The sequence below is a fragment of the Denticeps clupeoides genome, chromosome 16, assembly GCF_900700375.1.
Source record: "Denticeps clupeoides chromosome 16, fDenClu1.1, whole genome shotgun sequence".
NCBI classification, from domain to species: Eukaryota; Metazoa; Chordata; class Actinopteri; order Clupeiformes; family Denticipitidae; genus Denticeps; species Denticeps clupeoides.
This window is the reverse complement of record NC_041722.1, coordinates 20268606-20295558: the sequence shown is the minus strand read 5'-3', so window position 1 is coordinate 20295558 and position 26953 is coordinate 20268606. Positions and strand designations below refer to the sequence as shown.

Here is a 26953-nt window from a genome sequence, read left to right as displayed (position 1 = left end):
GTGACCACGCCCACTACCGACATGCAGGTTATAAGACTCTTTAATTCCAGGGAACGTGACCACGCCCACTACCAACACCGACATGCAGGTTATCAGACGCTTAAATTCCAGTCAACGTGACCACGCCCACTACCAACACCAACATGCAGGTTGTCAGGCGCTTTAATTCCAGTGAATGTGACCACGCCCACTACCAACACCAACATGCAGGTTATCAGGCGCTTTAATTCCAGTGAATGTGACCACGCCCACTACCAACACCAACATGCAGGTTATCAGGCGCTTTAATTCCAGTGAACGTGACCACGCCCACTACCAACACCGACATGCAGGTTATCAGGCGCTTTAATTCCAGGGAACGTGACCACGCCCACTACCAACACCAACATGCAGGTTATCAGGCGCTTTAATTCCAGTCAACGTGACCACGCCCACTACCAACACCAACATGCAGGTTATCAGGCACTTTAATTCCAGTCAACGTGACCACGCCCACTACCAACACCGACATGCAGGATATCAGGCGCTTTAATTCCAGTGAATGTGACCACGCCCACTACCAACACCAACATGCAGGTTATCAGGCGCTTTAATTCTAGTCAACGTGACCACGCCCACTACCAACACAAACATGCAGGTTATCAGGCGCTTTAATTCTAGTCAACGTGACCACGCCCACTACTGACACCAACATGCAGGTTATCAGGCGCTTTTATTCCAGCGAATGTGACCACGCCCACTATGCCCACTGGTTAAACTGAGTGACATTAGTGAACATGCTGCATTTTATGTAGCACAATGGAAAAAGTTGAACTGATCCTAGAAGCCCCTGTATCACAGTTTAGAGTTGGTCGATTTCAGACTGGACTTTTAAGAACCCTGTAAACACCTTTGCCCTACAGACAACTCATTAAAAAGGATTTCATGTTCGTGCTGCATTAGTCCCGGGGGGAGAATGCTGCTGAGATTATACACACTCTAACTGACACAGCAACTGAGTGTGAAATGTTCCCGCCGCCAGTAACGGCCACATGATCTCATTCTATCTTCTGTGGTCGCTTACTTCGCCCTTGAGTTGCCTCTTTTGTCCTTAGGTAAATAGCTTCACTTGATAAATGATGATTAATGTCTTATTATTGCTTTTATTATACTTTTGTTCTGTGGACGAACTACGAAAATGCAAGATGGGACGTGTTGTGCGATTTAAAATGGTAAAACTGCGTTATATTGTAGTGCTTCCACCACTATTCGCTCCATATCCTTAATATGAACCATGGCGCACGCTGCAGGAGCAGCCTGTAATGGAGGATCGTGCTGCTTATTAAGAGAAGCTGCCATGAAGTCTCCTTTGATCTCTCCAGCCGGCGCCTTTCTGCCTGCCTTTCAGGTGGATCGTCCTTTAGCATATTTTGCAAGCACATCCCTCTCTGCATGTCATTTTGAGGTTACATTAGCATTTACAAAAGCCATAATTACTTACACGATCTTTTTGAAATGATTATAGCAACTAATACAATGTTTCCAGGTGAATGGATAGTTATATTAGTAGTCATGGACTAATTCATATAAAATGGTGTGCAATAGATTGTTGATTATGCAATAAAACCATTTTTTGACATCCAAAACGATTACATAAATATTCAGGCTTTAAAAAATATTAATTGATTTATCCATAAGTGTTCAATAATGACAGTTACCCAGTTATTCTGATGTGTGTGTGTGTGTGTTGAAATGGTGACTATGATTGGATAATTGCAGAATGAAAATTGATGCCCTGTTAATGACAACACCTTATTTTTTCACATTATCATGAACATTTAAACATTTATTGAACCGATTAGCTGCTTTATGCCCCCAAAGGTCAAAAGTCAAGGTTACTGCTGGCTGGCTGCTCTTTGATTGGAAATTGGTCCGTGTAATCCTGGATCCAGGAGTCTGATGCTCTCCGTGCCTGCCGGGCCGCCCTTGGTATTAGGCTCAGGTCCTCATTACTCGGCGGGAAGCCGCTTCATTATGGCCACCCTTCACTCAGCCGCAAACTTTTTCCATTTCTTCCTCGGCCCTCGCGCTTATTACCAGAGATTACCGGGCCGGACGCAAGATGAGCTGACGTGTCGAAAGCAGAGGATCTCCACTCGCGTGTCGCGGGGAATGAGGGATAGAAATGACATTGTTAAAAGAAAAGAAATAAAGACTCGTCTGTTTGATCTCAGCATATTCACACCGTGAGATTGATAGTTCAGGATTTTCCATTAAAATGTTTATTTTTTTTTCCTAATCATTGCATTTTTTGACTGATGATGAGAACAGAAACATTTTATTTTGTGTTGCAGTAGATTTTTCTGGCTGTACAACAGCACGTCCATATGCTGCCCAGAGAACATTTTTAATTGAGTCCTAGTCTACCTACCAGATGCACCATCGCTGCTTCATCTCTGCCAAGCGGTGATTAACTGGCATAACTGAGCGCTGCTGAGAAGACGTGGATAATTAAAACCTTTCACAACGGTGCAGAATTTGGTCTTGTTATGTCTGTGGGCTGCATTTTCCTGGAATTTTATGGATAATTAGATAGACACCTTTATAGTCACCATACAAGTACAGCTGAGTACAGACAACATTTAAACTGTCTGTGGTCTGTGATCTGCTGCTGAGAAGGTTCAATGTTCATCGGCATGGGTGAGTGTGCCGTCCCAGGTTGTTAATAATATGTAGCAGGATTCGTACAGAAATATCCAGTGAAACCAAGCAAATGAACAGGAAGTGTTGGAGAGGAGGAACTAGCTACCCACTAGTGTTGTTTTCATCAAATATCTTCCTCAACAAACCTTTATGACAAAATGAAAAAAAGATGAGATGAGCGTAAATGCTGGTCATGTGACGATAACTATAATGAAATATATCATGTAATATTGTTGATGAATATGAGACAAAATGTGTTTTACAAAATAAAAACTATACTAAAATGTCTTTATTTTCATTAACGAAAACCTCATTTCTTCTCATTTAATCGCATTACTATTATTATTATGCAGTATTTCTGCTTCCTGTGTCTCCCATCTGGTTGCACAGATGACGTCACTTCCGCAACTTTATTAGTTCGATTTCAGGATGCTTGTGGTGGGTTATCAGATATCTGGGAGAATCTTTGGGCGCTTTCTTTACAATTAAATATGGGTGTCAAAAAACACAAATCAGAGCATCTTCTGTGTGTGGAATGGGGCAGGGGTGGCCTCTCGGTAAGGAAACGGACCCATAATTAGGTTCGAACCGCCAATGTGCCACTGAGGTCCCCTTGATGAAGGTCCCGTCCCCACGCACTACTCCCCGGGCGCCTGTCATGGTGCCCACTGCTCACCAAGGTTGACGGTTTAAATGCAGAGGAGACATTTCACTGTGTCGCCGAGTGCTGTGCTGCAGTGTTTCACAACGACATTCACTTCACTTTCATGTAGAGTATTCTTGAGTCTAAAAGGTAACTTTGTTTTAATTATGAAATGGGTTTGATTAAAAGAAAATGTTTTTTGTCTGTTCTACCAGGTACTTGTACTATGTTGACTGGGTTAAATAGAATTGCATTATTTAAAAAAAGACTACAATATAATTATCAATGACGAATTGAAGATTTGTCATGGATAATCATGACTAAAGTAAGACTAAAAAGCTCAGACTTTTAGTCGACTGAAACTTGACTAGACTAAAATGAGGATGGACGTGGCTAAAACTAATAAAGACCAAAATGACAGCTGGACACAAAGACTCCACTAAAACTAAAATTACAACAGGCCACCAGCTATAGCAGCTACAGCGCCCACCCAGCTCTTTTTGTTGGGGTGTAATTATTTCTGTCACCCAGAAGATGATCTCCCCCTCCGTTCTCTACACTGACTTCATGCCCTCACTGTGATTGGATGTTGCAGCTTGATGTAGGTTTTTCTGTGTGATGAACCTGCTTCACACCCATCAGCAGAAGGTCATGTTTCATCCTCAAAGAGCTCTGATTGGTCCGGAATGTCTGCACAGCTCTCAGGCGGCCATTTATTTCAACGCTCAGCAAAAGGAACAAGTAAAACAGAATGTTGGATTTGAAGAAAGAACCCAGTTAAGACGTATTTAAGATCTGAGTTCTGCGGCAGATGAGACCCATCCTCTGATGAGAGATGACACTATTACTATCCATAATTCAACAGAAATATCGTCTCGACAGAAACTGGGATCCTCGGGTTCCTGGAGGTCTGAAGTCTTGGACTCTCCAGTCAGGGTTCAGCAGCCGTGCTTCAGATGTCTGTGTTCCATCAGGTGCATCTCAGATCACATTTGATGCAACGTCTGTACTTTATATAGCCTGGAAACGCTGGATCGATGCGGGCGCGTGGTGGTGTTGTGTGTATCTGAGAAGCGGAGACGGGGTAATCCAGGCAGGTTCCCGGCCGGCCCCTCAGCGCGGTGGAGGTGATTAAAAGTGGCGTGGTGAGCAGCTTGCTCAAGGTGCTTCTCAGCACCGTGTTCGTGCCCTGAAGACACCCTCTGGCCAGCGATGTGGGATGATAAGACACCACCAGCTGAACCTTCCCCGATGCATCATGCTATAATATATAAAAACTGCATGGCACATGGATCATTTTCACTTTGAAACTTTGTAAGATAGAACTTGGAGTTTTTACAGAGATTGTGTTTGGATTGGAATGTTCTGAGGACAGATTACTGGACCTGTGTATAAAATACTTCCAGAACATTCTTCGTCCTCGTTCCCCTCTGAATAATAACTTGCAGGAGAAATGAATAAAACTTCACAGATACACCGCATCTCTGTACTCATATCTGAGGGTGAAGCCACAGATTAGGGGGCTGGATGAAGCGAGAGAATCACATTCTGATCTTTCAGCCAAGAGGAGGGTCAGGAATCACAGCGTTTCTTCTAGTCAGTGATGCACAAACCCCCGTCTTGGTTGTTTTTGGGTGCATTTACTCCCTTGGTGATGTTTTGGTGGATTTGGTGGAGTAGTGCAAAGAAGCAGACACGTAGATGGGAGCCTGACAAGCCTGTGAGTGTTCACAGAACCTCATAATCGATGCATCGCGATGCAGACGTGAATATCGTCGATTATAAGAATAATGACGAGGCTTTGTGATTTTCGCAACCCTGAGTGTCTCCAGGGGGACAGTCCTCTTTACTACTGAGTCTAATGCGTCCTGGATAAGGGCATCTGGTAAATGATCCAGCCGCTCCGAGGTAACCTGACCTGGTCATGTGATGCTGTAACCACGAGCAGAATAAGATACAGATGCTCCGTAGTGGCGTTATTTCAGATGGTCCTCTCTGCCAGGTCACCTCGGTGTGCCAGTAAACAGGATACAGATGAGATTCCACTTTCTCCATCTGATTTCTTTTATGTAACCAGAACCCTTAATGCATTTACATTTACATTTAAGGTATTTGGCAGACGGCCGTATCCAGAGCGACTTACAACGTGCTTCCATGTCACCATGGATGAAGTGGTCAGTTCTGGTTCACTAGGACCCCCAACTATGAATACAACCTTTTTATTCACTCTGTTCTAGTTTCTATACAGAAGTCAGACAAGAAGAAGGTTACAAGTTCATCTAAATATTCTCTAAAGAGGAAGGTCTTGAGCTGCCGTGTGAAGGTGCTCAGTGACTGAGCTGGAAGTTCATTCCACCACCGAGGGGCCAAGACGGAGAAGAGTCTAGATGAGCGTCTTCCTTTTACCTTCAGAGATGGAGGGACCAGGCGAGCAGTACTGGAGGCTCGGAGTATACGAGGTGCAGTGCGAGGTGTAATAAGGGCTGTGAGGTAGGATGGTGCTACTCCATGTTTGGCTTTGTAGGCTAGCATCAGTATTTTGGACCTGATGCCAGTGGAGGGAATGTAGCAGAGGGGTGGTGTGGAGAACTTGGGAAGGTTAAAGATCAGTTGTGCTGCTGCATTTTGTATGAATGTCTTCCTTTTACCTTCAGAGATGGAGGGACCAGGCGAGCAGTACTGGAGGCTCGGAGTATACGAGGTGCAGTGCGAGGTGTAATAAGGGCTGTGAGGTAGGATGGTGCTACTCCATGTTTGGCTTTGTAGGCCAGCATCAGTATTTTGAACCTGATGCGTGCAGCTACTGGGAGCCACTGGAGGGAACGTAGTAGAGGGGCGGTGTGGAGAACTTGGGAAGGTTGAAGATCAGTTGTGCTGCTGCGTGGTTCTGTGTGTGTTAATAATTCCAGGCACACATTTAATAATCACTATTTATTTATTTATAAATTTCCACAGTATAAATCGTCAGCGTAGAAAGAAGTCATGCATAAAGTAAAATGGTTTTAAGGTGCTACAGATTCAGAATCCGTGGTCAGTACATGATGTAAAATATTTCTTAATACTATTCTCTGATGATGAATCAATACTGTTAGAGTATAAAGTTTAGGACGTTAATTGGACTCATTTCCCTTTGGGATGAGACGCTTCTGTATTCGGAGAAATGAAGATCAGCTCCAGACTGGCACTTCAGGCGCTGAAGGACTTGCCCTCCGCTTCAGCCATGAAGGCTTCAATCTCCTCCACGGTGCGAGGAACGCAGGTGAGCAGCTCGACTCCAGTGGCAGTCACCGCCACGTCGTCCTCAATGCGAACCTGTTGCATGAGCCAGACAGAGCAGATGACGTTGGTTACGTTCATCTTCAAACATCTGGAGGTGCTGCACAAGTCAACCGGGTCCTTCATGATCGAATTAATCCACGTAATGCAACACGAGCAGGACGGGTTAAACGCTCTAAATTAAGTAATAACTGGCCTCAGACGTTTCCACATTTGTCCATGATAATTCAATTACAGGTAATAAACCCTTTACTGCATATTGTACTAAAGCACGTCTTATACTGTATATGCACTAGTATAACAAAAGAACCATTAGGATGTCACTAAAACTTCAAACAAGTAAATGTCTCAGACCCCTCCGAAGCCGCGGAAGCGTGCCAGCACGTCGCGGTTAATAAAGCAGCTCTGTGCCGGGTCGGCCAGGGCCTGGTCCAGCAGGTGGTTGATGAAGTAGATGCCCGGCTCCACGGTCAGGACCATGCGCTCCTGCACCAGGCGGCCCATCCGCAGGCTCCTCAGGCCGGGCTCGTTGACGCGCTCCACCCCCTGTACCGATCAGAAAATAAAATACTTATTCGCATCACGTCCTTCAAAAAAAAAAAAAAAAAGCAGACGGCAGTACACCGGCACCCACCTCAGGGTAGCCGCCCACGTCATGGACGTCGATGCCCAGCAGGTGCCCAAGGCCGTGGGGCATGAAGACGGAACCCAGATGCACCTCCAGCATGTCGTCCACGTCGCCATGCAAGATGCCGGCCTTCACCAGCTCCTCCAGGTGGACACGGTCTGCCAGGCGATGCATGTCGGTCCACTTCGCGCCTGCGGGAGGCGCCGGTTAAAGAGGCAAGAGGGGGGGAGCCGCGACGCGTGGCAAGACTCTGCAGTACCTGGCTTGACGGCAGCCATTACAGCCCGAGAGGACCGGAGCACCGCCTCGTAGATGGTCTTCTGGTCGGCGGTGAACTTGCCGTTGGCGGGGAAGGAGCAGGTGATGTCGGAGGAGTAGCAGTAGTACTCTCCGCCCATGTCGAACAGGCTGCAGGAGAAGAGGAAGGGCGTGAGGAGGGAGCCGCCACGGGACCCCGCGGTGCCACCGTCACTTCAAGTTCAAAGTACGGCCACCCTGCCGTGCCTCGGCGCGTTTTTAAAATCTCATTCGCTTTGCTGTCGTCGCTCTTTAAATTCAATACCCGTCATGCTTCACTGCTCCCTTCAGAACACCAGGGGGCGGCGTAACACTGGCAGAATGCGCGGCAAACAGCGGGGACAAGTTCAAAGCCCCCAGAACGCTCCTTTCATGCTGTTATAATGAGGCTGAATAGATTGTGTGGGTTAAGCTGACAAATTCCGGCCCCCCAAGCAAAGCAAACTGCCCACTTACCACATGTCCCCGTCATTAATGGTCTTGTCATTAGGGGCTCCGGCGTGGCCATAATGGAGCACTGAGGAGTTGTGTCCGCTGTAAAACAGAAATGATAAAAAAACAAAAATCACACAACGCTCACCGAGGATGAGGAGGAGAAGACGAGATGTTGACCTCCACCTTCTTACTGGAAATCCAAAGTAATGCATGTAGTAAGAAGGCTGGACTTCCTGTCTCACTGTCTATTTATAACCGTCTTAATGACCTGCCCTTTCCGCCGGGCACAGTGCTGAGGACCCATCATCATCGTCAGGGCAGGGGACAGATGGAGGATGTGACCAAGTTTACAATGAAGTGGTGCACTTGAACCAGCCAATAATCAGCATCAAACACACACTGCAGCAACACATCCGAAACAGAATAAAACGACGGCATGATTCTGCAGAGAGAGAGAGAGAGACCAACCTTCCACAGATGCAGGTGTAGGATGTGTGCCGCATGCCCCCGCGAGAGTAGCAGTAGTGCTGGAACAGGCTGCAACAAAGAGGCAGAGAATCAGCGTCACCTCAGACCTCGGGGACCCGAATTTAAACCTGTTGGAGGGACTCGGCACAGTCTCATCCAGACAAGACATTTGCTTCTGCTGGTGCAGCAGGCTCTTATACCCTGAAAATAGCATTACACCTGCAAAAAGCTGAAATAAATGTGAAAGTGAAATGATTGTCATTGTGATACACAGCAGCCTAGCACACAGTGTCACGGTGAAATGTGTCCTCTGCTTTTAACCATCACCCTTGGTGAGCAGTGGGCACCATGACAGGCGCCCGGGGAGCAGTGTGTGGGGACGGTGCTTTGCTCTGTGGCACCTCAGTGGCACCTTGGCAGATCGGGATTCGAACCAGCAACCTTCTGATTACGGGGCCGCTTCCTTAACCGCCAGGCCACCGCTGTTCCATAGTTAAAGCTTACAGCACCAGGCAGTCTCCCATCCAAGTGCTAACCAGACCCAACCCTGCTTAGCTTCCGAGATCAGACGGTCTTTGGCTGGTAATGCCGTAAGCATATAATAATAATAATATTATAACCACTGCATAAACACCCTTGCATTAGGAAAGTAATTTATTTCGACTTATTGAAACAGAAACATAATGCACTGATCAATATCTCTTCGAGGAATCAAAGTGCCTAATTAGGGCCTGTTCATCATCATCATGATTCGTGATAAGAAACCAAATTGTGACCAGACTTTACTAAAGAGATGGTTATGAAATTTTATTAATGTATACACAGGGCACAGAAAGGTCGTCAATAACACGTCTCATCAGATCTGTTCCAATTCAGGTTCGTATGAAGCACGTATGAATCACCATGGAGAAACGGTCCTGCTTTTGCCACGACTGAAGAGCGCGGCGTAGTCGATTAGCGAGTCCGCGAGGCGTCCGCACCGACTTATTTACACTCCGCAGCCACCGAGATGAAGGTTTAATTAAAGCGGCACAGAACAGGAAATGGATTCTCCGGAGTGGCCGTTTACCACAAAGCCAGATGAGGCAAGGCCAGTAGGTGTTACAACAGATACCATCCAACTTCCAAGGTTCAATCACAATTTGTCAGAAGTCAAACTTTTCTTTGGACAACAATATTATACAAAAAACTACATTTTCCTACAGGCTGGTCCAACTTTTCTATAATGTTCTTAAAATAAGTCAAAATGAGGCTCAGTAGTGTGTGTGGCCTCCACGTGCCTGTATGACCTCCCTACAACGCCTGGGCGTGCTCGCGATGAGGTGGCGGCCCGGACCTGGACCTCCCAGACCTGGACAGTCTGTGGTGCAACGTGGTGTTGGTGGATGGAGGGAGACATGATGTCAGTTGGATTCAGGTCTTGCAGAAACTGATGACAGTCCCGCCACATGATGTCTAGCATAGTCTTGCATTAGGAGGAACCCAAGGCTAACGCTAACCGCACCCTCAGTGTCTATTTGACCGTTTGAGCAGACACATGCACATTTGTGGCCTGCTGGAGGTCATTTTGCAGGTCTCTGGCAGTGCTCCTCCTGTTCCATCTTGCACAAAGGTGGAGGTAGCGGTCCTGCTGCTGGGTTGTTGCCCTCCTACAGCCTCCTCCACGTCTCCTGATGTACTGGCCTGTCTCCTGGTAGCGTCTCCATGCTCTGGACACTACGCTGAAAGACACAACAAACCTTCTTGCCCCAGCTCGCACTGATGTTCCGTCCTGGATGAGCTGCGCTACCTGAGCCACTTGTGTGGGTTGTAGACTCCGTCTCATCCTACCACTAGAATTAAAGCACCGCCAGCGTTCAAGAGCGACCAAAACACCAGCCAGAAAGCACAGGAAGTGAGAAGTGGTGTGAGGTCACCACCTGCAGGACCACGCCCTTTATTGGGGACGTCTGTAATTTCCACCTGTTGTCTATTCCATTTGCTCAACAGCATGTAAAATTGATTGTGACTCAGTGTTGCTTCCTAAGTGGACAGTTTAATTTCACAGACAGCGGGATTGTCTTGGAGTTACACTGTGCTGTTTAAGACTTTCCTTAAATTTTTTGAGCAGAAAACATGTTAACCAACTGCACTCAAAAGTTCATTAATTAATGAGAAATAAATAAACAATAAACAAGCCAATCAGGTGAACAACCTCACAGATCAAAAGAATAATTAGTCATATTTTACTAAATATGAATACTTCATGGGAATGTCGACCATTATGGTAACATGTCGTGGCTGACTCGTCTATTACCAACAGGCCGTCAGATCAAACCGCACAAACCAACACTGTCCATTGCCGTTTATTGAATTTTACAGTTTTATTTGATCATTTCTATTTCGTGTTTACCTCACGGCCATTTTATACGATCTGCCACATTGGTCAAGATGGGAATTTGTTTTGGCCATATCACCCAGCCGTACTTTTTCATGATATTATCATCATACTGGCATCATACGTCGTGATGAGGAACTAGTCAGACCCCAAACCAATAATGAACTGTCTGAAATTGAACATCAGCTATTTTAAGCATATTGATGATATTTATATATAATGATATTGTATATATATTTTTAACAATATATAACACCCCTCAATGCTGTAAGCGGCTCCTCTGGCTGCCTGATCATTCCGGCTACAGAAAAGTGCGTCCACTGTCTCGGAATCGATCTTTAACTGGAGCGCAATTAATCCAAGACCTTTTACTCCATGTCAAACAGACCTCACTCAACCACTAGACTTAAAGTTCACGTTGGAGTTGCGCGCGTCAAAAGGTCGCCGTGTTCTAATTGGCCGATTCCATTCATGCAGATGATGCCGGGCTCACCGGAGCCGGAGCACAATGCAATCGATGGTCCTCACCAGAGATATATTTATAAATCCTCCCCATTATCTCCCTGCCGCGGCGCTTCGGCAGATAAGACGGTGGCGCGGGGAGGTCTGTTCCAGACGCAGTCTGCATGATTAAAGATTTTTAAAGCAAACAAGAAATAATTAGGACATCAGAAGCTCTCGCTCCGCCGCTGTAATGAATGATGCCACTTTGCTCTGACAGCAGAGAGCGATTTAGCGCGGCGCCGCATGCTGATGCCTCCAGAAGAATACATCTTCGGGGGACACGGTGGCCTGTCTGGGGGAACAAGGGCGTCTGCGGCATATTACAATTACCGTCCAGTTCACCTGTCACATGGTTTACTGGCGTCGCATCAATTATGTTCACGCACGCGCCCGCGGTTGCCTTGGTTTCCCCGAGCTCGCAGCATGCTACCCTACCCTGGGGCAGTGGTGGCCTAGCGGTTAAGGAAGTGGCCCTGTATTCAGAAGGTTGCCGGTTCGAATCCCGATCCGCCAAGGTGCCACTGAGCAAAGCACCGTCCCCACACACTGCTCCCCGGGCGCCTGTCACGGCCGCCCACTGCTCACTCAGGGTGATGGGATAAATGCAGAGGACAAATTTCACTGTGTGCACTGTGTGCTGTGTATCACATGTGACAATCACTTCACTTTTTTTTTTTTTTTTCCCCCCAAAACTTTCAACCAGAGACTGGCACTCACGAGGGAGCGACGGCGCCACATGCCGCACGTGCCAGGCAAGGAGACCGATTTGTCACAGAGGACCCTGGGGACGTTTCTCCGTCTCCTCGACGCCCCTCCGAGAGCCACGCGCTAACCGAGCTGCTGAGCCGGGCCGCCGCGCCGCGAGAACAAGACAAGATAAACATGCTTGCAAAAGGCAGGAGGACCTTCAGAGCCGCGCAAATAACCTTGCGTCCTCCGGGGGGCGCACGAGCTGCGGGTAACTGGCGCCAGGCCGCCTCTGATTAATGTCCCCAGCCTGCGCTGGCATCTGTGCCCGCCCCGGCCCGGCCGCAATGGACCCAGGCGAGATGAAGTGGGCAGGATCGCCATCGCTCAGCAACTTCTTCATAATCAAGGTGCCGCCGTCCACCACCTGAATATTATTAGTGGACCATACGGTCCTTTATTGAAGGACCGTATGGAGAGTCTCAACTGTGCTGATGTCAGCTTTAAAAATGAAGGCCACCAAAATACAAAAAAAGATATTTTTTGAATGACACCAAGCCAGAAAAAAAGGTGGGCAATAAAAGTGATTGTCATTGTGATAAACAGCAGCACAGAACATGGTGCACACAGTGAAATGTGTCCTCTGTGTTTAACCATCACCCTGAGTGAGCAGTGGGCACCATGACAGGCGCCTGGGGAGCAGTGTGTGGGGACGGGACCTTCATCAAGGGGACCTGAGTGGTACACTGGTGGATCGGGATTCGAACCGGCTAAGTTCTGATTACGGGGCCGCTTCCTTGACCGCTAGGCCACCACTGCCCCAGAGTTGAGATATGCATAATCCTGCATGATTGTTATGATATTGTGCATCGGTGATCATACAAAAAAAAAAAAAAAAAAAGAGAACTGTGATACAAACACAACCTTAAAATCGTGTTGGTCTGTGTCTTTCCTGGACAAGGTTCCGAGTTCAGAGGTGCGAGCCATGGCAGACGGGGGACTCTGACCTTCCCCAGACAAAGCAAACGATCCACAGACCAGCACCAATAATCCAATTCTGTTGGGGCTACAACTTCATCGAGCTGCAGAGGGGACGACCTGCCTGGTCCTCTTTCTAATACCCTATTAAGCCCCGAGATGTGATTAAAAGATTAAAAAAAAATAAAAAATGATGCAAACCGGACAGATGGAACGAAAAGAGATGAGGATTAAATCCTGCCCCAGCCCCGCCTGATCATCTTAACCGCGCGGTAAGCAACAGTCATGCCCGTAACCCAGGACAGCTGTTTGTTATGAGGAGGATTTGCTTTATGGAACTCATATTTCATCTGGATTCATGCTCGTTTATTCCCCCTCGTTTAGATGAGATGGGGGAGGGGGGATTTTTTTTTTTTTGTGGTAAATCCACAGTGTTTTAGCCGGTAAATGGTTTTGATAATTATGCAACTGTTTCTGAGCAAAGGGCCACTTATAATTGCAATATCAAAGCATTGGGAGGCTTCATCACATGCAAAAGCACCTCCTGACCTGCAGCTTTGAAATTTCCGAGTAAAGAAGAAAATAAATGGGGGTGAAAGGGGAAAAAAAAAAAAATCATTCTGTTTACACACTCGTGGCATAAAGAGATTTCCTTCCACTTTGTATTAATTACGGTGAATTAATTAAACTGTGAGCAAAGCTGCAAACATTGTGCATCTCCAACGCCAGAAAGGCTCCGCTCATCGTCTCGGAATTTGGCTGGGAGGGAAGTTTATCCTTTCGGAGAGCAGCTCCCTCCCACACGCGTCCAGAGGCTTCAGCACCACGGCCAGGGGATGACGGCTCCAGTCGAAACCCCCCCCAGCCACGGCTGGCACGACGTCACCGGCCATTAAAAATCTCTCTCCGTTTCTCACGCCGTCCTCCTTCTGTTCTGCCGCTTTTCTTCTCTTAAAAAAAAGAAATAAAAAAGGCGAGCTGCTCCAATTAGGGGTCCGGGGCCTTTATCTGCACTCCACACACCTTCTGCTCACTGATAATTAGCCCCATTTTACAAGACGTCTTAATGCAGTCAAAGTCCAATGGGACGGTGGGTTAAGAGCTGATAACACAGGTCTGAAGGGAGTAGTAAAAAAGCCTGTGGTGAGAAGATGACAAAAAAAAAAAAATATATATATATATATACACACACACACACACATACACATATACATAAATATATGTATGTATATGGAGATATGGAGAGAGAGAGAGAGAGAGAGAGAGAGAGATACAGATACACAAACTGAGCAGGATGGGGTGTGATGTCAAAAACATCTTCACACCAAGATAGGATGTTATCATATCAGTCGTTGCATGTGGGTCGTTCTCACTAACATTCACCGGTTCCCCCATTGGAACACTGGAATTTACATCACAGCAGCAGCAGCACAAACGCTGGTGCTTTGCTTTCCATCAAGAGACACAAATGAAACACACACACAGGTAATTCAACCCTTTTAGTTTGGGAGTTTTCCTGAAACTGTTTTTTACCCCCATTCTACATGCAAGTTTTTAAAAATGGAGTAAAAAAATCACAAGATAATTAATTTGCAGTCGGTTTTTCCTTGTTCCATATCATGCATGTGGGTCGTTCTCACTAACATGTTCCCCCATCAGAACACTAGAATTAAAGCGCCTGATAACCTGCATGTTGGTGTTGGTAGTGGGCGTGGTCATGTTCTCTGGAATTAAAGCGCCTGATAACCTGCATGTCGGTGTTGGTAGTGGGCGTGGTCACGTTCACTGGAATTAAAGCATTGTGTACAAGGGACATTAAAAGTGTAAGAAAACGATGGAGAAAGGGAGGAGATGAGAGTGCCACGAATCCTCCAGAATGAGGAAGTAGAGGGTGTGAGAGCTGTCAATCCTGCCTACAGGCTCAAACACTTTCATAAAAAAACAAAGTTCATGGTTGTCAGAAATAATTACACACCAACAAAATGTTCCTTCTCTCAAACGACCAGGTAGTCGTCACTTCTTGTTTTAAGATATAAATACATTATTACGGCAAAATCCAGGCCCTCAGTCATCCATTCATTTTCAATAACTGAACTAAACATTCTTATATTGATTGTTGGCAAGACCCAGACGGTGGCCATGCATCATGCTCAGAAGACCAGTCACCAATCTGAAAGTTGTTGAGCTGCAGTTACAGATCTGGAGTCAGTAACTGTGGTTTTTTCCTTTATTAAAGTTCCATATGCTAAGTGGTGTCTGACATGGCCACACAGAGGGATGCTGTAGGTCCATTAATAATCATTATGGGAGAGAGCAGTGAACTGGGTCGGCCTGCACAGTAATGAGGATTAAAAGCCGCACCATCATCCATTCCAATCAGGTGCCTTCTTCTCCCCAACAGGAACGTATAGAACACAGCTGCAGCCATCCAGGCCTGGAGACGGGATTCTGGTGGCACCATGGAGCACTTCAGCCATTCCTTTTATCTGTGGTCTTCACCTGGAGGCATGTTCCTCTCCCGGCGGACGTGGTGGGCGGCTGATTCCCAGGCCTGACGTAGGTCATGGGACGTGCCGTTAAATCCCATGAAGAACGGTGAGAAGAACCCGCTCTGGCCTGAGTGGAATTGAATTCCGGGTCTGGCTCGTGTTACAGGCGCCACATTCTTCGTTCTCCTCTGTTAAGAGATAAAGTGCTTCAAAAACTCCAGAAGAGCATGAAACATTTGAGAGGGAAAGATACGCTCTGGACGAAAGCCACGACTTCGTTTCACAGAATTAGGAGCTTCAAAGTGTCGCTGAACGGACGCCGGCTCCTCCAGTGTCCTCTGATTAGACGCCAGAGGAAAGGCACCATTCTCCACCCCACCATTCTCCACCAGAAAATGATTTCAAGCTCGTCCTTCCAGGGCAAGATCAGACAAACAAGAGGAAAAGAGGCGCGAAAGGGACACACCAGAAGCATATCAGTTCTGGGAATCAACAGAACACTTATCAGACATGAGGTTGCCTCCTCTGATCTGGTTCTTGCGTGGTTCCTCCTGGCCTCATGCCATTATATAAAAAGTGAAGAGCATCCGTGCAAGATCTTATTATGAAACTTACATAATGAAACTAATTATAAAAGCGCTCGATGTGATTCGGGGGCATCCTGGAGTGACTGGAGAAGAGAAAATGAGTCTTATCTCCAGAGTAGAGACGCTGGTTGGAGATGGTGCTGGTGCCTGATGAGCGTGGGGGTGGGGAGCAGTCACGCCACACGTGGGATGAGAACATCCTCCACCCAGCGCTAAACTGCATTCATCTGGAGCTGGAGGAGCTCCACCGCTTCTTGACACACTACGCTTCTCCTAAACGTTCCAAATTCTTCTAAAGTTCAAATGCAATTGAGGTTCTAAGAGGAAGAATATAAAAAAAAAAGCCGATGCCTGTCTAGACGGTGGAATGGGTTTCCAGACATCATCAGTCTTGATCTTCTTTTCAGAGAGGTCCTCCTCCTCTAAACTGAATCTAGGCCTCATCTAGAAGCCTCATCTTGTCGTAAATCACAGCAAAACTTGCTGCGATTTGAGAAGAAAGTCAACTTCAAGCAAAAATGATCTTATCTCCAAAACCATGTGAGGAGCACATGAAAGTGAGTGGACGGGAGCCACGCTGCATGTTCCTGGCGTCGAGTCGCATGGAACATGCCCGATTTGCACAGCTCTTTAATGGCACCTCCACCACATCGTGCTCCAGAGGAGTTCTGCCCTGGCGGAGGGGGGTCTCATCTCCACCTTCACAACTCGGGTGCAGCGGCTCGATTTTAAGTGCCCTGCCATGGCAGGAATGAAAAGAGGAGCCACGACGTGTTATCTGCACACGGCGTCCCCCGGCCCTTCGCGGCGCGGGCCGCATCGGCGGCTTTGAAGTCGCAGCCGCTGGCGGCGGCTCCAGCGCGGCTGCCATCAAGAGCGCGCCTCTTCATTAAATCCTCGAGCCGCTTCTAATTACAGCCGCTATCAGGATCCCCTCGGTGCGAGGCGCCGCGCCCGGGAACAATGCGCGTGACACAGATGCCAGACGCCGAGGGGAGGCGGGGCCCGGCGCAGGCCAGGGACCAGGGAGAGGGCGGTGGAATTTACATCGCACCAGCAACAACGCCGGCGCTTTGCTTTCCGTCAAGAGACACAAATGAAACACACACACACACACACACACACAAGGTAATTCAACCCTTTTAGTTTGGGAGTTTTCCTGAAACTGTTTTTTATTTAGCGCTCATTTCATCAGGACGTGACTGTGGTCGAAATAACTTCAGAACCATCAGAAAATGTCATCACAAAACATTTACTCTGACATTTCCAGCGTTTACCAGACGCCCTTATCCACAGCAACTTATAGTCAGTAGTTACAGGGACAGTCCCCCCCCCCCCGGGGACACTCAGGGTTAAGTGTCTTGCTCTGGGACACGATGGTAGTAAGTGCCGTTCGAACCTCGGTCTTCTGGTTCATAGGCGAGTGTGTTACGCACTTACCCACTAGGCTACTAACACCCTGTCTACCACCCTGGTTACCACAAAACACACAAAATATGAGAAATGAAGGACAGATGAGCCCTGCAGAGGGTGGTTCCATCAGCCCAATGCATCATCTGTACCAAGCTCTCGGACCTTCAATCCATCCACAGCAAACGGTGCTGGACCAGGTCCAGGAAGAGAGTGAAGGACCTCAGCCACCCCAAAAACGGACTGTTCTCTCTGCTGCGATCAGGGAAGCGCTTCCGCTCCCTGAGGTCCAACACGGAGAGAATGAGGAGGAGCTTCTTCCCGCAGGCAATTCAACAACAACAGTACATAGAACTCCAATACACTCCAGCACTTTCATTTTCAATCACTCTGGACTCTTTGCACAAAATTACTTTGCGCTTTTTTTAAAAAAATGTTTTATCTTTGTACAATCTCTGCTCATTTATTTTCATCTTATACATTGTCTTTCACTCATTTGCACACCTTCACCCTACCCGTTACACATATTTTATGTTAAAGACGTAAAAGTGTAATATTTGGTTATGTTTGCAGTATTTTCATATTGGTTTTCATTGCATACTTGCAACATTTGCAATACTGTGGTCTGTAGCAGTCGCAAAAAGCATTTGACTGCATATCATACCGTGTATGACTGTGTATGTGACAAATAATATTTGAATTTGAATGACACCAAATGAATTGAAGTAATATTTATCTTGATTTTTCACTCTTAATATGCCGTAAATGTAAATGAAAGTGGGAACAAAAAATACATATATATCATATCACCCAAACTCAAGACAGTAATTACTGTCGAAGTTAATGATCTTTAAATCGCCAGGGGTGAATGACTTGAGCTCGACTCGAAATAAATGCCAGCACTAATTTATATGCCGAATTTTTGCCAGGCTGGAGCAGTGCATTGTGGGATGAATTTCAGCACACTTTCATCCCGTTCTCGCAGCTCCCCTGTCACCTGCGCTCTGCACTATTTATAACGTGTAACCATAACAACTGCCGTAGTCCCTGCCTAATGCAAGCGAAGTCCTGTCACCGCGCGTCTCGTGTTCGGCGCAGTGTTTACAGATCCCTCATCACACCTGCCGAAGCGAGCAGACAACAGGAGAAATGCGGGGACAATAACGACACGAGCGCCGCCGCAGATCTGCACGCCACCGCGTGTCATGTGACACCCTCAATTAAGAAGTAGAGGGGAACTAAAATGAAACAGCGGGACAGGTGAATGAAAAGAAGGGGGGAAAGCTCGGAGACAGATGTTTCCCCCACTGGGATGTTTTGTTACTATTAATTCCTCATTAGCAGGGGACAAAATTAGCACCTGCCACTCAAACAAGTCTAGTGCAATTCTACTACAAATCCATGTTGGAGAATAAAATACAACATTCCCATTTACATGCTTCATAACCTGTAATCTGTACCCGGGAAACTGCCTTAATGTGCTGGTGTCCCTTTGGGTCGTTCAGTAGTTAGTTTAACTAGAAAAGAGAAGAGTAAACAAGCAGTGAAAAGTTAGAAGACGAGAGGATGATTGGGAAAGTGGAAAAGTAAAGGAAAAAAGAGTAAGAAGGTGGAAGAGTGGAGTCAAAAATGCTAACAGGACATGGATATGAGTAGTCACAAAAATTTTAGTGACGTTTGGAGCGTGTTGAAATGTTAGCATGATAATGTAGAAAAAAATTATAATGGGGTGTGGCCGCAACGAGTCACATGAAATTTGGTGACATTTGAAGCATGTTGAAAAATGTGCATGTCAGTATGCTAATACTAGCATGCTAACTTAAAAAATGCTAACAGGTCATGGACATGAGGAGTCACAAAAATTTTAGTGTCGTTTGGAGCGTGTTGAAATGTTAGCATGATAATGTAGAAAAAAATTATAATAGGGTGTGGCCGCAACGAGTCACGTGAAATTTGGTGACATTTGAAGCATGTTGAAAAATTTGCATGTCACTATGCTAATACTAGCATGCTAACTTCAAAAATGCTAACAGGGCATGGCCAGATGAGACACGTAAAATGTGAAAGTGATTGCCATTGTGAAACAATGCAGCACAGCACACGGTGCAGTCCCCCCCGGAGCAATGTCTTTAGGGTTAAGGGTCTTGCTCTTGCTACGACCACCCACTCTTCTATAGTAGAACCGACAAAAACATTTTTTTATTACTGTTACCTTATAGACTCAACATCCATTCCAGACACGAAGATGATCTGATTTCTTCCATGAGAAATTTATGAGAAATTTATAATGCGATTAACGTCTCATTTTAGTCACATGACCAGCAGTTGCATTTCATGTCACATCAAGATATTTAGTCATACATTTTGTTATTTATTAAATGTATTTATTGTTTCTTATTTTTGCCACAAATTTTTTTGGTATTTTCACTTCACAGACCACTGGGCGAGAGTTTATTTTAGACTCTGCTTGTTAGAATAATGGTAACCAGAAAAGACGGGCGATGTCTGGCGCGAGCCTCGTCCGTAAAACCGGACGCAGACCACCACCGACAGACTCCGCCGCCGACTGGGGGTAACAAGCATTTAGCCGGGGAGGAGTAGAAGGCCGGGCCTGACATTTCACAGCTCCGTCCGCACCGCCAGCCTTTTTGTGGAGCCTAATTGCTCCCGCAGGGACCAATCCTCCGGTCACGCCCGCTTGAAACGGATCCAAGTGCATGCTGGGTAGGCCAACGCTGCTTCAGAGCACGCAGTGGACCAGACTCAGGGGTCCGTGTTTTCACGTGATGCCGCTGAAGACGGTTTAATCCCTCGGCGGGACAAATAACTTTTTAAGCCTAACAAGTAATAACTAAACAAACATGATCTTCTCCGCCGATCAGACTGGATTAAGAGCCTTATTATCCCCACGGCCTCTATATCAGATTCATTCGAACATTATTAAAAATCCCAAATCTGTGCGAAAATACAGTTCAGTCACATCTGAAAGAAAGATAAGAAAAACCGGATGTTCATCAAATGATGCTCTCTCGCTGCGATTGGATGTTTCGCAGGCAGATATGTAAACACGGCTGTTTTATATATAGAGCTTGGACAGAGCTGTCACACACACCTTTGTAGGTGTTCTGGAATAATTTGATGAAGGCGTCGCCATGGGAGCTGATGTTTTTGGCACCAAAGCCATCTGGAGGCGGCCCTCCGAGTGCAACGTGTGCGCTTTCCTCATTTAAAAACTTGTATTTTCGCTGATGCCGAACTTCCTCACCTCCACTTATTATTTCTCTCCTGCCCCCTGGACCAGCTGCAGGCACGGGGTCTCCCCTCGGACGTCCATCACAGGGATTATTGCCCTTGACGCGCTTTGGGCCTTGCTCGTCTCCAGGCTGTGTTTTGTGACGCCGTCATTTAGTAAAAGAGCCGGCGGTAATGGCGTTAAATACGGCGGCTCCTGATACGTACAGCCACGGGGGACGTGCAGCCAGCAGGTGCTTCTTTTAAAAAAAAATACAATAAAACACCACGTAGAAAAATTCCACCACCGCGACTTGCCACTCGATTCTGGCACCGGCTCCTGAAAGCCGGCATATTGTATTACTTAACGAACAGCAGCCATTTTTAAAAAATGCACGCCATCTGCTCCGCCCGCCAGCATATTAAGTGCAAGTTGGTTTGATGCAATCCATCAGCCCCGGGAAGACGAAAGTCCCTTTCAAAGAAACACGGCCAAGAGACAAAGCAAAAGGTGGCGGCGAAGACCGCGATCCGTTTTGCATGGCGGGAAAACAAAAAAAAAAAAAAAAAAAAAAAAAAGCGCTGAGCCAGCCGGCGCCATCAGATCTCATTTTGCATTTAGAGTGACGGCGACAGGATCCAGGAGGAAAACGCCACGGAATTCTGCTGCTTTCAGCGGCACACGCTAATTGACAGGAACGTCTTCATGAGGATTTATAACCAGGCCAAGTAACGCCCGTGTTCATATTTTAGCATTTTTTAAGTGTTCATTTCACTATAAAAAGAAATACCAAATAAATGAAATACGATTTGAACATGCAGACATAATTAACCATTTGAGTGAAAGTATATTCACAACTTGGAATTTACAAATGCAGAAATATCAAATATTTCAAATGTTAGAGGTCACCTGACATGAAAGGTTGAATAAAAAAAAAATGCCACTGAGGTTGATAAAAGCACCGTCCCCACACGCTGCTCCCCAGGCGCATTTCACTGCATGTTGCACGTGTACATCAAACCTGAAATATCTTGTCCGTATTGGCTCTGTGGTAACATCTCTGCGGCACGGGCGTTTCTAATAAGGCGACCAGTGAACTACACCCAACAAACACCACCAACCGAGCTCTTCCGGAGATTTCCCAGCACTCCACTGCCCTCCTGCTCTTCATGCCAGCATGCATCACTGCACGTGCTCCCCTCCCGCCCCCGAAATCCCAGAGCCCGACCGCAGCATGCTTCACCAAACTACGCACATCCAGCCACGGACCTCCATCCATTCTATGATACTGCTTTTTATTCCTTCCATTACCTGGCCAAAGTCGTGGCCGAGGGCGATTTTCCACATTCCTGGGTAATTAGCGATGATCTGAGTATGAAGTGTTCGTGCGGCAGCTCACTGTGGCCAAGAGGGGAGCATTTTTATAAAAACCGGATGTGAAAAGGTGCGCTGGCTGCATGTCTGGTGTAAATGCACTAAACTGATATTCCGTTAATAACCAGGAAGACTGAAAAGACCCTGATACAGAAATATGAGCTTATAACCCCCATGATCCAACAAATTCCCCCATCAGAACGTCTGAAAGATCACACACATCACACGGCAAGCTGCAGGACGATAATGTCCATGTAAAAAGATTGTGGAAAATGGTCGACGCTGCTGATTCTTTATTTAAATGCGCCGCGATGTTCTGTGCAGTTCTGCCACGCATCAGATTATGCAGCCGGCTCCTTCAGATGTGGCTGCGGCAGACTACAAAACAGACGGCATGCAAATCTAACGGCCGTATTTCCAGGGACGTGGCATGTGGGTCATGTTCACTACATATCGTCTTCTAGATTTACACAAATAACCAGAAGCAGCTAATAAAACAGGAAGCGGCTGCCCCACCCAGACCTTTTAACTGGGGTGGAATTATTCCTGATGCCCAGATGATGTTTTTAAAAGGGGAGGAGCCTAAAGGCATGATTGACTTCCTCTTTCCTTCCAGTCAGTAAGTCGTTATTTTTTATGTTTCTGAAAATTGTCTGTATGTGACATATTTAGGACGCGTGTGTGTGTGTCCCCGCATGTATGTGTCAGTCCAAGTGACTCCCAGGCAGTGTGACTGTCACACAGGATTCCTCACAGCCAGTAAACATCAGATCCGCTGACCTGACCTCCCCTCCGGCCCAGAGTCCCGCCACGCCGACCCCACTCGCTCCACCTGCAGCCGCTGGACCACGTGTCCCCGTCCCTTAACCAGCTCACATCACCCCAGCCCGAGCTCCGCCCCGCAGCCACTCAGGTTCCTCCGGTTCACCTCGTCCAGCGTGACGAGAGGCGAGAAGAAATCGTGTTCTGGAGTCTCCGTGAGGATCTCACAGGAGGACCAGCGGTGGCCTAGCGGTTAAGGAAGCGGCCCTGTAATTGGAAGGTTGCCGGTTCGAATCCCGATCCACTGAGGTGCCGCTGAGCAAAGCACCATCCCCACACACTGCTCCCTGGGCGCCTGTCATGGCTGCCCACTGATCATTCAGGGTGATGGTTAAATGCAGAGGACAAATTTCACTGTGTGCACCGTGTGTTGTTGTTGACTTTGAGACCCATCTTCAGCCCACCCCGTGAGATCCGGGGAAAAACTCCACACTGAGCGAGAAACAGATTTGAGTGGGTTGGTTCAAGGCCGCTGGTCTAGTGGTGGAGCAGACTGAGGAACCCACGCGGCGAGATGTCTCATCAGATATGACATGAACGCATGTAATTACTCACCTCTCCATTTCATACTCCTTCTTCCCGGGCTTGACGTGTTTCATGATCTAGAAAAGAAAAGGGACGCTTAGTTATTCAGGAATAACGTAAATCTCCGGTATTTCTGTTGCCAGCTAATCCTGAGTCACACATTGGCTGACACAACGAGAGCAACTCGAGAGAGAGAGAGAGAGAGGGGGGGGGGGGGGGCGAACAATTGCCTTCAAATTACATACAATTTCACCATCTGAGAAAATGAGTGTCATCCACTTGAGAACGGAGCGCCGCCGCCCGCGACCGCGGGGGGATTAGAGCAGCGCGGCGCCGGGCGATAATTCATGATTGCAGGTTGCAGTCGGGATCGCTTGCTGGGAGCTGCCGGGCCACGGTGGGTAATGGTAATTACGGAAGACTGGGGCGCTCTAATCTGCCCTTTAACCTGAGACGGCGGCCTGAACAGTAAATACACAGCAGCCCCGGTAACCGCCGAGGTCAAGAAACATCAAGCAGGCGAGCTCTGGCGCATCATTCATCGCGTGGGGGAACAGGGTCATTGCATGTGTATTCAATGGACATTTTTATCTTCATTCCAGGTCTATTTAGTCTCTCTACATTCCATGTGAGTACGAAATGTTCCGAATATCAAACATAAAAAGCCACCCACCCACTCGCTGTGGTCATACACTAAACCCGAAATATCACAATCTAAAAAATCTGATAAAATCGACTTCATATTGCTGCTACAAAAATATCGAAATAAAAAAATTTAACAACAAACAATTAGCATTTCTGATGACTTCTCAGCAGTGGTGGCCTAGCGGTTAAGGAAGCGGCACGATACGTCAAGGCGCCACTGAGGTGCCACTGAGCAAAGCCCCGTCCCCACACTGCTCCCCGGGCGCCTGTCATGGCCGCCCACTGCTCACCAAGGGAGATGGGTTAAAAGCAGAGGACATTTCGTTGTGTGCACTGTGTGCTGTGCTGTGCATCACTTCAGTTTCACTTCACTTTTCACTTCATGTTGGGTTCAGGGATGTTAAATGTACCTTTGCATGGTGTTTGCTTCCTTTTTTCACTCTACAATCTTCTGCTATCTGCTCTATTCAGATGTTTGCATACCACAAGCTGATCCCTTGTTCTCCTCTAACTGTAAATTCGAAACGCTCGTCCTACTTAAGTGCCCCGTGAGCACAGCTTCCCTGGCGCAGTGACCATCAGAGTCCTGCTATCGAACTGTGACAGGGAACACCGGGAGCTGGCGACCAAACAAGGCTGGCCGGGCCACTCGCCTCCACAACACTGTAGGATCAGGCTCCGGAGAGATTTCTGCTCGGGCATGGACCGAGGACATCCCATCATTGCACAGGGCGTAAGTGGGAGACGTGACTGGGCAACTCGAAAGGGCTCAGGTGCTGAAAACAGAAATTTAATGACGTCCCAGGAGAAGCCTGGGCTAAAGCAGGCCGACCCTGTCGAGTCAAGCGGCAGACGGTCACCTTGGCAACGCTCGCTGTGTGGTATGTAAATGCACTCATCACTCACATGACTTGACATTTTCAGACGCACGCAAACACGTTGGCCCTAAATTCCAGCCAAATCAATGCAGTTGTTTCCTGCAGCGTTCTGCAGAGCGAAATAACGTCTGCAAGGACAAGTCTGCACACACACACACACACACACACACACAGTAATGAACAGAAATGGTGCACTTTTCACATCCATATTATACAGCGGCTTTATATACACACACATCATGCAGGAGATCAGCTCCGCGCGTCGATATTCCAAACCATCCAACAGGTTCAAGGGTCCAGCGGCTGGACAGATTTTTACAGATCCATCTCATTGCCTGGCAACATGCAGAGAGGCGAAACGAGTAATAACACCGCAATTCGGCGATCAATATCAATATCTGTACAGAGCTCTGCATGTTCTCTATAAAATATATACCCAAGGCATGACGTCTACATGAACACAAGGGAACACTGGTGCTTTAATGTCCCCTACAGACCAAAGCGGGGTCACACGGTCAGCGTACTGCGCTTCCAGCATCCTAGACACAAGTCAAGGTGTTTTTCAGCAATTATCAAACTAATAATGCTGCAATTTTTTGTACACATCCACTAAAAGAAATTAGAGGTATTTGAACCGTAAAATAATATGCAAAAAGCACATTCACTAAATAATTTTTTGTGGCATCCATATGTCTGTTACTGTAAACATTTAAGCAAGCAGAAGATCAACATTAAAGTTGGCATATCTTTTTATGCATTTTTATGCACCCTAGTCCACGTAAAATGTGGCCTGGTACTGATCCCGCCCTCTACTTTTGCATCCAGGACTCATTCGTTTTCACTTCATTGTCGCCCCCAGAGTGCCGCCGCTCTCAGAACGAATACGGAATCCTGAAAATGCACGCTGCAGCATTTATCTCGCTCAGTCCTCTGTTAATATGGCAGTTATGAAGACATATGCCATTTAATATGTGACAGAATGGTAATTTCTGAAAATAAGAGTGCAAAGTAAAACTTGGCAAGCAACCTGCCTTGGCCTGTTAATACACAATCACATGTAAAAGGAATTTTGTAGTCTGAAGTTAAAAAAAAATTATAATCTTCATATAGAAAAAGAAATTGCATTTGGATGTACATCTGTACTAAAAGAAAGAAGAATTATTGAAATAATAATGACTACTGGAAGAGAAAATGCAACTCTTGTAAGTTCACAAGCACTGAATAAATATCACATAAAATCAGACATCTGGCCCAATAAGGCAGATAATTAACAGAAACTGCATGGGGCGCTCAGGCAGCACCTATATTGTTTATTCGATTCATGTTAATTAAGATGCATTGAGGAGGAACTGATTTGACGCACAAGGGGAGGAATGCTAATTTCCAACAAGCAATTAAGTTGGTCAAAACTTGACACGTTTTGGTTCAGCCACCACAACCACCACAATCCTTACGTAAAGGCTCGTATCATTTCTAAAGAATAATCCATTTTTGGATAGAATAACAGCACTCTCAAGATTCTTGAATATAGAACATGGTCTGGTTTATCTGCTGCTTTTATGTTGCCCTTATTCAGCTAATAATAATAATGAAGGGAAAATACGCACATTTTTAATGCTGCAGTGCAACTGCACCATAATTAAACAAAACTCTTTTCATATTTTTAATTACACAACAAAGTGATTTTCCTCCCATCGCACTGTGAGCACGTCACCTTGGATTAGTCAATTACACAAAGCCATGAAATGATTATTTCGGTTGCGCCGCTTGGCTGCACTCCCTGCCCCTCCACGCGGCGTGAGAGGGTGACCCCGCTGCAGCACCCTGCCTCGTCCGCACAGGTCACTGCGAAGCGGGGCCCGGACATGACAGGGGATGGGCTTTAAACTCGAAATACAACTGTTCCCAGAGCAGAGATGCTGCGCCGGATTAATCAGGTAAATCGATTAAAACGAACATCAAACTCAGCCATCCTTGGCCAAGGAGAGAAGACGGGAGATTTAAAAGAAAAATATC

General features: G+C 46.7%; 1 protein-coding gene across 1 annotated transcript in view; it reads right to left on the bottom strand.

Moving 5' to 3' along the window:
- Nucleotides 1-6241: 6241 nt before the first annotated feature.
- LOC114766028 (xaa-Pro dipeptidase-like) overlaps nucleotides 6242-26953 on the bottom strand; it is a 35061-nt gene continuing 14349 nt past the window's right edge. Inside the window, exons 9-15 of the mRNA XM_028956621.1 lie at nucleotides 23445-23491; nucleotides 8430-8498; nucleotides 7983-8060; nucleotides 7489-7637; nucleotides 7236-7420; nucleotides 6956-7147; nucleotides 6242-6637 (exon numbers count right to left, since the gene is read on the bottom strand). Coding sequence (XP_028812454.1) covers nucleotides 6512-6637; nucleotides 6956-7147; nucleotides 7236-7420; nucleotides 7489-7637; nucleotides 7983-8060; nucleotides 8430-8498; nucleotides 23445-23491 — 846 coding nt within the window. The 3' untranslated portion in view covers nucleotides 6242-6511. The remainder of the gene's footprint in view (nucleotides 6638-6955; nucleotides 7148-7235; nucleotides 7421-7488; nucleotides 7638-7982; nucleotides 8061-8429; nucleotides 8499-23444; nucleotides 23492-26953) is intronic.